We start from the raw sequence: 12,900 nt of genomic DNA, 5'->3' as shown, positions 1-12,900 counted from the left end.
GAGTCGCCTCTTCACTGTTGACGTTGAGACCGGTGTTTTTTGCGGGTGCTATTTAATGAAACTGTGAGTTGAGGACTTGTGAGGTATCTGTTTCTCAAACAAGACACTAATGTACTTGTCCTCTTGCTCAGTTGTGCACCAGGGCCTCCCACTCCTCTTTCTATTCTGGTTAGAATCAGTTTGCGCTGTTCTGTGAAGGGAGTAGTACACAGCGTTTTATGAGGTCTTCCGTTTCTTGGCAGTTTCTCGCATGGAATAGCCTTCATTTCTCAGAACAAGAATAGACTGACGAGTTTCAGAAGAAAGTTCTTTGTTTCTGGCCATTTTGAGCATGTAATCAAACCCACAAATGCTGAGGCTCCAGATACTCAACTAGTCTAAAGAAGCCCAGTTTTATTGCTTCTTTAATCAGACACAACAGTTTTCAGCTGTGCTAACATAATTGCAAAATGGTTTTCTAATGATCAATTGGCCTTTTAAAATGATAAACTTGGATTAGCTAACACAACGTGCCATTCGAACACAAGAGTGATGGTTGCTGATAACGGGCCTCTGTACGCCTATGTAGATATTCCATACAAAATCAGCCGTTTCCAGCTACAATAGTCATTTACAACATTAATTTACAGCAATGTCTACACTGTATTTCTGATCAATTTGATGTTATTTTAATGGACAAAAAAATAGATTTTCTTTCAAAAACAAGGACATTTCTAAGTGACCCCAAACTTTTGAACGGTAGTGTACAGTCGTGGCCAGAAGTTGAGAATGACACAAGTATTAATTTTCACAAAGTCTGCTGCCTCAGTTTGTATGATGGCAATTTGCATATACTCCAGAATGTTATGAAGAGTGATCAGATGAATTGCAATTAATTGCAAAGTCCCTCTTTGCCATGCAAATGAACTGAATCCCCCAAAAAACATTTCCACTGCATTTCAGCCCTGCCACAAAAGGACCAGCTGACATGTCAGTGATTCTCTCGTTAACACAGGTGTGAGTGTTGACGAGGACAAGGCTGGAGATCACTCTGTCATGCTGATTTGAGTTCGAATAACAGACTGGAAGCTTCAAAAGGAGGGTGGTGCTTGGAATCATTGTTCTTCCTCTGTCAAACATGGTTACCTGCAAGGAAACGCGTGCAGTCTTCATTGCTTTGCACAAAAAGGGCTTCACAGGCAAGGATATTGCTGCCAGTAAGATTGCACCTAAATCAACCATTTATCAAATCATCAAGAACTTTAAGGAGAGCGGTACAATTGTTGTGAAGAAGGCTTCAGGGCGCCCAAGAAAGTCCAGCAAGCGCCAGGACCGTCTCCTAAAGTTGATTCAGCTGCAGGATCGGGGCACCACCAGTACAGAGCTTGCTCAGGAATGGCAGCAGGCATGTGTGAGTGCATCTGCACGCACAGTGAGGCGAAGACTTTTGGAGGATGGCCTGGTGTCAAGAAGGGCAGCAAAGAAGCCACTTCTCTCCAGGAAAAACATCAGGGACAGACTGATATTCTACAAAAGGTACAGGGATTGGACTGCTGAGGACTGGGGTAAAGTCATTTTCTCTGATGAATCCCCTTTATGATTGTTTGGGGCATCGGGAAAAAAGCTTGTCCGGAGAAGACAAGGTCAGCGCTACCATCAGTCCTTTGTCATGCCAACAGTAAAGCATCATGAGACCATTCATGTGTGGGGTTGCTTCTCAGCCAAGGGAGTGGGCTCACTCACAATTTTGCCTAAGAACACAGCCATGAATAAAGAATGGTACCAACACATCCTCCGAGAGCAACTTCTCCCAACCATCCAGGAACAGTTTGGTGATGAACAATGCCTTTTCCAGCATGATGGAGCACCTTGCCATAAGGCAAAAGTGATAACTAAGTGGCTCGGGGAACAAAACATTGATATTTTGGGTCCATGGCCAGGAAACTCCCCAGACCTTAATCCCATTGAGAAGTTGTGGTCAATTCTCAAGAGGGGGGTGGGCAAACAAAAACCCACAAATTCTGACAAACGCCAAGCATTGATTATGCAAGAATGGGCTGCCATCAGTCAGGATGTGGCCCAGAAGTTAATTGACAGCATGCCAGGGCGGATTGCAGATGTCTTGAAAAAGAAGGGTCAACACTGCAAATATTGACTCTTTGCATCAACTTCATGTAATTGTCAATAAAAGCCTTTGACACGTATGAAATGCTTGTAATTATACTTCAGTATTCCATAGTAACATTTGACAAAAATATCTAAAGACACTGAAGCAGCAAACTTTGTGGAAATTAATATTTAAAACTTTTGGCCACGACTATGTATATATTTTTTTTAAATCATCCCTTTTACGCCCAAATTTTGTGGTTTCCATTTGGTAGTTAGTCTTGTCCCATCACTGCAACTCCCGTACGGACTCGGGAGAGGTGAAGGTCGAGAGCCGTGCGTCTTCCGAAACACGACCCAACCAAGCTGCGCTGCTTCTTGACACAATGCCCGCTTAACCCGGAAGCCAGCCGCACCAATGTGTCGGAGGAAATGCCGTACACCTGGCGACCATGTCAGGAGTCGCCACAGGAGTCGCTAGAGCGGGATGGTAAAGGACATCCCAGCCGGCCAAACCCTCCCCTAACCCGGACAACGCTGGGCCAATTGTGCGCCGCCCCATGGGTTTCCCGGTCGCGGCCGGCTGCGACAGAGCCTGGACTCAAACCAGGATCTCTAATGGCGCTCTGATGCAGTGCCTTAGACCACTGCGCCACACGGGAAGCCTTACAATTATAGTTTTAACAATGTTTTGAGGTTATATATTGTTTGTTCCTTTGTTTACAAACATTGGAGTAAAACAAGGTTATATTTTGGGTTCTGATGGGATACGACAATTGAACTAAGCACATGAGGCATTTATAAGTTCGATTTTTCAAGAATAATTGGGTACATATCAAGAATGTATAAGTCAGAAAATTGATGTAGCAAGTGCTGATTGCCTCTTTAAACATAAGGTATTTACGTTATTGGCCAACCTAAAAAAGATTTAATCTCAGAGTCGTTGCAAAGTGAATGGGAGTCATCCAGACCACTAAATGCTGAAGTCATTTTGTGATTCAGCTGCCCCCCTCCTCCTTCCCCCATCTCTTCTAGTCTAGAGCATGGCTTGTCCTGTGGACTCCACTACCCAGAGTTCCACTGGTGCTGCAGTCATGACTCAGTGTATTGCTGCTTTTACGTCATGGCTTTTCCCCCCACTAATTTTCAATTTTTCCTTTTTTTATAAAATGTTTTTTAACCTGACTCAGTAGTTTGTCAGAAATGCCAAAGGTTATGCCTCTTCAATGATTGAACTTAGTGTATCTATCAAACAGCAATTACATTTTAGGAGTTTGTTTTTCTATCATATCTTAATTTATTGTTTGCAAAGGAAATGCATCAGGTCCTTGAGTTCCTATTGCAGCCAGCTACTGCATGGCTACTGCATGTATGTGATTGTTGTTGCCTTCGATTGTTGAGATATTGCAGTAGGCGACTGTGAAAAAGGAGCTGATGTATTTTCCCATACTCACTCTCACCTCTGGTGTATTTTGGGTTCTGGCTCTGCTTCCAGGAAGAGAGGCACTAAACAGCTAACCTTTTAAAGCTTGTTTGCAGCTCAATTCATCTGTTCTCATGTAATGCTTGCTGTAATATAATGCCTGTTAGTGTTCAGGAAGGCTGCTGATACGGAATGACTGTAGACAACATTAGATAACATGTTGTTTTGAAATACAATTCATTAAGTCTCCAAACGTAAACCACCATGATCTTAGGTCTTGGCCCAAATTAAATCCCCAAAATGTATCTTGTGAGAGATGGGTCATTTTAGCTGTAAGTCTAAGCTAGTCATTGTTGATCTATTGAACATTTTATCTGCAGACAGTGAATGTGTTTTAAAATGGAGAATGTTCTGGTTCATTCACGGTGATGGACTAGACTAGTGTTACAGCTCCCTCTGCTGTTCATATGCAGAACACATTTGTCAGATTAGATGAGATATTTTCATCCTGCTAAATGTTGGCCTAGTTTATCAGATGGAGGCTGAAATACATGCCTCAGAGTGGATCATAATGTGTCATAGGATCCTGTCCTGACACGTTGACATAGCTAGAGTATGTCATTAACCAACGCAAACACATTGACACCCACACAACTACCTACTCTACATATCCCATAACCCTCCTCTCTCTCTCGCTCCCTTTCGCTCTCTCTCGCTCCCTCTCTCTCGCTCCCCCTCACTCTCTCCCCCTCTCTCTCTCCCTCCCTGTCTCCCTCTCCCCCTTTCTCTCTGTCTCTCCCCGTCTCTCCAGGGACCAGCAGCACCAACACAGTGAGTGGTCCAGGAGGCCAGGGTCCAGGACCAGGTTCAGGGGGTCAGAACCAGGGCCAGCCTTCTCCCAACCCCCCTCAACAGGGCCGGAAGGGCACGTTCACCGACGACCTGCACAAGCTGGTTGACAACTGGGCCCGCGACGCCATCAGTCTGTCCCAGGGCAAGAGTCGCTCCAAACACCAACAGCAACCCTCACAGGGACACAGCTACCAGGTGAGTAAAGACAGACTCTTTCTAGTATAGTAACAAAAATAACATTCTCAAAAGGTCTTATTCATCAAAATAATGGGATGCTCAATCCTTACCAATATAGTCCATGTTTGATTGTGTTGCTTATTTGAAATATAGATTACTGGAAGTGAATGTTATGGTGTTTGTAAGCTGGAACATGAGTTGTAGATATGGGTCCTGGTCCAACCTCCACGTAGCATAGCTGAGATAGCTCTGGCCATGTAATGTAGGTGGTATGCTAGTATGGATATTGGAGAGCAGCCATGCAGTATCTCACCCTGGTGTCTCTTCTCCGTCTCCAGGCGACCCCGTCGACCAATAAGGGCCGTAAGTTCTCCGCCCCGAGTCAGCTGTGCCCCAGCAACGCCTCTTCCACCCCCGCTACCTCTCTGGGAGGCCGCAAGGGCTCCTTGTGTCCCCCTCCCCAGTACGGCGGGGTCGGGGCATGCTACCCCTCCTCTACTGCACCTTACAGCAGCGCCCAGTGGGTGGGATCCACGGGGTCCACAGGGCCGGGACAGGGTCAGGCCGGTATGTTAGCCTCCTCTCAGCCCCTGGTTGCCTCCTCCTCGCAGTACCCCTCCTCTGCCACTGGGGGGCAGGGCTCCCTGCAGGGCTTCCACCACATCAGCACTTTGCAGAAATCCGTCAGCAACCCTGGAGGCCCCAACCTGAGGACCACGTAGTGTCCATGAGGGGATGTTAGCCATGCCGGGCTGAGGGACTGACAGACTGAGGGAGAGAGAAATGAGGAGAGAAGGGTGTCTGTGTTACAAGGGGGAGAGGGGCTTGTGTGTTACAAGCAACATCATGGTTGGTGGGACTGTATTGAATGTGAATGAGCTGGCTGTGAAGAGGAGGAGCAGGAGAGAGAAGAGTCAGCTGCTGTGTGAAATGGTTCACCACACTGCCCTCTTCTGTTTCCCTGAAGGATGACAGGAGAGGGACACACTCCCCCTCTCTCCCCCCACCCCGAGGTCAACTGTAGGCCTTGGGGGTCGAAGAAATACGCAAAACGCGACAAGGAATACCAATGGACACGAGTGCAATGTTAAGTGGCCAAAGAGGGTTAATGTGACAATTACTATTGTAAAATGTGTGTGTGTGGTGATGGGCTTTGTTCCTTCACTGACTGGCTTTTACATGTACTCTATAGTAGAGACCAGAGCCTTGTACTGATCTCAGAGAGGAGGGATGGAGGATAGTAACAGACCTTTCCCCTCTTACCTATCTGAGCCCCCCTGCCTGTTCAGCTCCTCCTGCTGGTAACTGACCTCCAGAACAGAGCTTTAAGTGACCGTACAGTACTATACAGCTCCTCCTGCTGGTAACTGACCTCCAGAACAGAGCTTTAAGTGACCGTACAGTACTATACAGCTCCTCCTGCTGGTAACTGACCTCCAGAACAGAGCTTTAAGTGACCGTACAGTACTATACAGCTCCTCCTGCTGGTAACTGACCTCCAGAACAGAGCTTTAAGTGACCGTACAGTACTATACAGCTCCTCCTGCTGGTAACTGACCTCCAGAACAGAGCTTTAAGTGACCGTACAGTACTATACAGCTCCTCCTGCTGGTAACTGACCTCCAGAACAGAGCTTTAAGTGACCGTACAGTACTATACAGCTCCTCCTGCTGGTAACTGACCTCCAGAACAGAGCTTTAAGTGACCGTACAGTACTATACAGCTCCTCCTGCTGGTAACTGACCTCCAGAACAGAGCTTTAAGTGACCGTACAGTACTATACAGCTCCTCCTGCTGGTAACTGACCTCCAGAACAGAGCTTTAAGTGACCGTACAGTACTATACAGCTCCTCCTGCTGGTAACTGACCTCCAGAACAGAGCTTTAAGTGACCGTACAGTACTATACAGCTCCTCCTGCTGGTAACTGACCTCCAGAACAGAGCTTTAAGTGACCGTACAGTACTATACAGCTCCTCCTGCTGGTAACTGACCTCCAGAACAGAGCTTTAAGTGACCGTACAGTACTATACAGCTCCTCCTGCTGGTAACTGACCTCCAGAACAGAGCTTTAAGTGACCGTACAGTACTATACAGCTCCTCCTGCTGGTAACTGACCTCCAGAACAGAGCTTTAAGTGACCGTACAGTACTATACAGCTCCTCCTGCTGGTAACTGACCTCCAGAACAGAGCTTTAAGTGACCGTACAGTACTATACAGCTCCTCCTGCTGGTAACTGACCTCCAGAACAGAGCTTTAAGTGACCGTACAGTACTATACAGCTCCTCCTGCTGGTAACTGACCTCCAGAACAGAGCTTTAAGTGACCGTACAGTACTATACAGCTCCTCCTGCTGGTAACTGACCTCCAGAACAGAGCTTTAAGTGACCGTACAGTACTATACAGCTCCTCCTGCTGGTAACTGACCTCCAGAACAGAGCTTTAAGTGACCGTACAGTACTATACAGCTCCTCCTGCTGGTAACTGACCTCCAGAACAGAGCTTTAAGTGACCGTACAGTACTATACAGCTCCTCCTGCTGGTAACTGACCTCCAGAACAGAGCTTTAAGTGACCGTACAGTACTATACAGCTCCTCCTGCTGGTAACTGACCTCCAGAACAGAGCTTTAAGTGACCGTACAGTACTATACAGCTCCTCCTGCTGGTAACTGACCTCCAGAACAGAGCTTTAAGTGACCGTACAGTACTATACAGCTCCTCCTGCTGGTAACTGACCTCCAGAACAGAGCTTTAAGTGACCGTACAGTACTATACAGCTCCTCCTGCTGGTAACTGACCTCCAGAACAGAGCTTTAAGTGACCGTACAGTACTATACAGCTCCTCCTGCTGGTAACTGACCTCCAGAACAGAGCTTTAAGTGACCGTACAGTACTATACAGCTCCTCCTGCTGGTAACTGACCTCCAGAACAGAGCTTTAAGTGACCGTACAGTACTATACAGCTCCTCCTGCTGGTAACTGACCTCCAGAACAGAGCTTTAAGTGACCGTACAGTACTATACAGCTCCTCCTGCTGGTAACTGACCTCCAGAACAGAGCTTTAAGTGACCGTACAGTACTATACAGCTCCTCCTGCTGGTAACTGACCTCCAGAACAGAGCTTTAAGTGACCGTACAGTACTATACAGCTCCTCCTGCTGGTAACTGACCTCCAGAACAGAGCTTTAAGTGACCGTACAGTACTATACAGCTCCTCCTGCTGGTAACTGACCTCCAGAACAGAGCTTTAAGTGACCGTACAGAACTATACAGCTCCTCCTGCTGGTAACTGACCTCCAGAACAGAGCTTTAAGTGACCGTACAGTACTATACAGCTCCTCCTGCTGGTAACTGACCTCCAGAACAGAGCTTTAAGTGACCGTACAGTACTATACAGCTCCAGTAGAAGTCCATTATGGTAGAGTTGTGTAGCATGTTGAGGAGATGTGAGGAAGGTTATGGGGTGAAGGAATGAGCTTGTGAGGCCGAGGTGTGGGACTGGTGCCATGTATGTAGCTGGTCAGGCAGTGTTGACATCCGGAACCACATGTACTGCTATTCCTATATATCATTTAGGATGTACATTGGTGTGTGTAGGTGGAGAATCAGTAGAAAAGGCCTGGGGGTTCATACTCTACTCTACCCCTCCTGTTGCCATGGGATGCAATAAGAACACAATAGAAACCTCCTCCTAAATATAATAAAAACACATAGTGACCTTCATTAGGAAACAAAACAATCCATGACCAGATTCAGAATGTCTTTTTTTTAAGAGTTTGGGTTTATGATGATTCCATGTTTAATTAGTGTTTTATTTTTTTCCTCTGTCCCCATTGAACTGAGGAGACCCTTCTGTAGCATGATGAAAGGGTTTACGCTAGGGTTGACCCTCCTATCCAGGAACTCTCAGTATAGGGCCTTTAAAGAAACTACATCTCCCAGTATAGGACCTTTAAAGAAACTACAACTCCCATCTCCATGCTAACCATCTCTTCACCTGATTGGAGAGGAGTACTGTGTGAGAGACCCATCTATCCCAGTCTTAACTTCAGGCTTATAGTTACTCCATTCTAAAATGTGCTGTATCTGGGAGGCCAATGAGATCCCAATCCTGAAGCCTAAAGTCTGTATAAGCTGGCTGGTAGTTTCCATGGTTCTCATCTACATATCCCTAATGAGAGATCTCCCCTGAACGAACACAGACAGGACTGAAGTAGATTCTCTCAGACAGGACTTGTTGACTGAAGTAGACCCTCTCAGACTCAATAGCCTTCTTTTTCACAGGTGGTTTAGCTCTGAGAGGGAGTGCAGGGCGAACGGAGGGAGGTATGTCCTGTTGGCTCTGTGTCACACATGAGATTGTTTTCACGGTTGTGAGGTGGGTTGGTGTTGGTCCTGCGTGGACCCAGAGAAGGAGAGGTCTCGGTGGGGCAGGGGGAGGACTGGACGTGGGCTGGGCTGGAGGCAGGCTGCATGGGGGATGGTATGATGGTTGTAAGTAAAGCCTTGGATCTCCAGCAACACAACGCTGTCTGTCCTGAGGAGGGCTTGTGAAGCTTTCAAACCTATGATCTAATAGTAACATAACAGCTTTTATAATCATGATGTTGACAGCATTAGGGGCCTCGATCTCTCTACTTCTGAGTCTTTTCAATAGTGTGATTGAAAACAAAAATGTACATTATTATTATTCTATTTAAAAAAAGAAGACAAGATGTGTTCTGTATGGACCTGTATTTACCCATCAGTTTTTGATGTTGAAACACTGTGATTATTCTAAATGTTGTTGGACAACATGAGTTTAAGAAGAAAAAAAGACAGTTGGAGGAAACGTTATGGTGGATTGGTAATACTTAGGCTGAAAAAATACAAAGTAAAAGGCTAGCTATTTTCCTTATCCAGTACTTATCCAAGTCACTTTAACCTTTCTTCTCTTTCTACTTTCTTTATATTAGATAAATGTGAATGTTAAATGGACTCAATTAACGTACTTGAATAGTAACTTGGGGTTGAGTCCCAAATAACACCCTATCTCCTACATGGTGTACAACTTTTCACCAGGGGCCGATGGACCTCGACCAGGGCCCATGGGGCTCTGGTCAAAAGTAGTGCACTATATAGGGAATAAGGTGCAATGTAGGACTTGCCCTTAGTCTTTTCTGTCTCCTTTCGCCCCCCAGTACTCCAGTGAGAGCTCTGCTGGAGTTTCTAGTGCCTTCCATTATTTATTTTGCTTTTTTTTTAACAGTTTTTTTGACATGATGGAGTAACGGAAGTGCTGTTGATTTGTGCTTCGTTGAAGTGCTTTACTGGCTCTGTGGGTACAAAGGTCAAAGGTACACTGGGAAGGGGGGAAGGTGGGCTAGGGTAACTCGTTTCCTTTTTCTTTGTGCCATTTATTTTTTTAGTATTCGGGTTAAATACATTTGATTTGGGGGGGGGGGGGAGACAAACTTAGTCGTAGACTGCAGAGAGTAGGAATGGACCTGATGGTTAATAAAAAGTTGTTGAAGCTTGGACAACTCTGTATTTGAAAGGAACAAATGAACGCAGACAACAGAACAGAGTGAGGCTGAACCAGGGTTACCTAACATTTCAAATAAAGGGTCTGTTAAGAACGGAATGCTTGACTGTTCCGTTAGCCGTTCTGTTTGTTCTAGTGTTCTGGGGACACGTTTCAGATACTAGAACCAGTCAGTCAGTATGCCAGAGCTCTCTAGCTAGCACTGAGCCTATCATTAGACCCACTACAACAGTCAGGCTATCTTTATTGATGGCCTGTCCACGAAGCCTTGTGTGTGTCCGACACCAGGCAGCACGGTATACAAGCCTTGTGTTGGTGGTGAGAGAGGGGAGAAAGAGGTAGAAGGATAGGAATGGAGAAGAGAAAGTTAGTCAGTGAGAAACGGTATTTGTGTGAATGTCTCAAGAGTTAAAACCAGATTGTGGTGTTGTATAGTTACTAACCAGGCATAATGTGTGTCTACTGTCAGTGGGGCAGTCTTAGGCTGTGTCCCCCAAATGGCACCATATTCCCTATATAGTGCACTACGTTTGACCAGAGCCCTATGGACCCTGGTCAAAAGTAGTGCACTAAATAGGGAATAGGGCGCCATTTGAGACGTAGTAGGTGTGACTTAGCCCAATGCCATTTAAGGTGGGTAAAGTGAAAGTGGAGTTGAGGTAGAAGCCAGAGCTAGTGGAGGCAGAAGAGGAGAGGTCAGGGGAATCTCTATCTCCAACACATGGCGGTAGTACTGTACACTGTGCTACTGGGTTTGACCAACAAGTGACTTCCTCATCGCCAATGCAATGCTGGGGGTTCAAGCCCAGTTATTTCATCATCTGCTTAATGCTGCCCCAGTCTCTAATGAAACCACCTGTGGCTTTTAGTGCAGGTTCGTAGCTTATTGTAAAGTAGCAGACAGTCTCACCACTCACAATGCAAAGAAATGAATGGTTGGTTCCATCATTATTACAGTTTTTTGACATGGATATTTTAGTTTTTGGTCGATGTCCTTCTGGTCTTTTTGGAAACCTTACAAAATGTTGTAATGATGAACAGTGTTTCTTTCTGGTTACCTGACAGTGTTGTAGACAGTAAAACTGGTCCAATCTGTGGACACCAGAATAGTTCATTAAGCCCCACATCCTTCTCAAAGCAGCTGTACAAACCATTACCTGGGGTCAAACATGTTTAAAAGTGAATACCGTAGAAAAGTTATTTCTAATAAACACTCGTCACCTTAACTACTGATTAGCTTACAAGGACTGCTAGATCTATCGCCTTCTGCTTACCGCTTCAGTCTCTACTCACTGTAAACATGTCCGCTACGGGAAATCACTTGAAAAGATATGGTAGATTCTCAACCATTTAAAACCCTTAAAAACAGTTGGGGGGTCCTTTGTAAAACGTTGCTTTTGCCTGTTTTGTGGATTGAACTTTTCGTACTTACCGGAGGCCCTCAGTACAGTACTTAGCAAGTTTGGTTGAAGCTGTGAACGTGACAAAAATACACTTTGCTTAGTTATTTTGTTGATGATGGATACTTTTGAAAAACAAATAAAACCTTTCCAATGCCACTGCCTCAGTGCCATTACCATGCAGTAATGACTTTAGCTACATGAACATCTGCTCACTCTAAAGAATACTGAGCAATATTTACAATGTTTACTTCCTCTTAACTAAGTGTCATACTGTATGATACAGTGGCTGCAATGCATAACATGCAATGGTGAACAGGTTATGGTGAGGTTACAGTGGTGAACAGGTTATGGTGAGGTTACAGTGGTGAAACTGAAGACCTCCTCTGATGAACACATTTACACTAGCTCTGGTCCAGCTCTGTGCTCCAAAGGATCATTGTCGTGAGAGAGTAGCCGAACCACGCCCTGGACCAGAGCTACATTTACATAGTTTGAGAGGAGGGAAGTTACAGATTTTACAAAGTGTAATAATATTAATTTTAGCATTCAGAATACCGATCGATTCTGCTACTTCTCCTGTTCTTTTCCTTGTTACTGTTACAATACAACTCCTCCTTTGCCTTCTTGTAACTGATTTATGTCCTGCAAAGTGCACATAAAATGTTGGAATGTCATTCAATTCACCATTCGTCTGACTGACACAGAAGTGGTTGAATAAAGAGCTTGTTTCTCTAGATAACATCTGGCATGTTACCTTTTCATCACCGCTTATTATACTGTAAAGTTATTACCACAAAACAACTCAAAACGTGTACACAGCCACCCTCACAAAAACAAAACAATTCAAGGTGATTTAAAGTATTTTGTTTTGTACTACTTATCAGACATTTTTTGTTTTGTGATTTTGTCTCAAGAAACATCTAGTGACTTAATGAATTGGTTTTTCCTCATGCTGTTTAACATTGTACAGAATGTTTTAGAATAATACTAAAATGGAAAACCAAGCGCAACCTGTTAGGAATCATTGGCAGCGGTTAACTGTTCTGCATTAAGTAGAGGCTGTTCAAGCTTCAAATAAAACTGCGCTTTGCGCTCCAATAAAATATATTTGTTACTTTATTTGTAAACTTAATAAATAAAAGTAATTTAAATGAATCTTTTAATCTTGTCCTAAATGTTTGTTTTTATCCACATGTTTTAGTACCATCCACTACCACATGGTGGCAGTATATGGCATATACTGTACAATGCATTCGGATTTTGTTACATTACAGCCTTATTCTAAAATGGATTAAATAAATAAATATCATCATCAATCTACACACAATACCCCATAATGACAAAGCAAAAACAGATTTTGACATTTTTGCAGATTTATAAAAAATAAGTATTCAGACCCTTTGCTATTATCTATGCATAGTCACTTTAATAACTCT

At 44.6% G+C, this 12,900-nt stretch overlaps 1 protein-coding gene across 12 annotated transcripts in view; it reads left to right on the top strand.

The window, feature by feature from the left end:
* The window catches only part of LOC106591178 (serine/threonine-protein kinase WNK1), a 173,102-nt gene extending 160,483 nt beyond the window's left edge, over positions 1–12,619 (top strand). For all 12 annotated transcript variants that reach the window (XM_082977927.1, XM_082977935.1, XM_082977934.1 and 9 more), the window contains 2 exons: positions 4,320–4,555; positions 4,876–12,619. In XM_082977927.1, the coding sequence (XP_082834053.1) occupies positions 4,320–4,555; positions 4,876–5,259 (620 nt within the window). In that variant the 3' untranslated portion in view covers positions 5,260–12,619. The remainder of the gene's footprint in view (positions 1–4,319; positions 4,556–4,875) is intronic.
* The last annotated feature ends 281 nt before the right edge of the window (positions 12,620–12,900 follow it).

The sequence above is a fragment of the Salmo salar genome, chromosome 07 (assembly GCF_965601325.2).
Source record: "Salmo salar chromosome 07, fSalSal1, whole genome shotgun sequence".
In the NCBI taxonomy this organism is placed as follows: Eukaryota; Metazoa; Chordata; class Actinopteri; order Salmoniformes; family Salmonidae; genus Salmo; species Salmo salar.
This window is presented reverse-complemented; position numbering and strand designations above follow the sequence as displayed.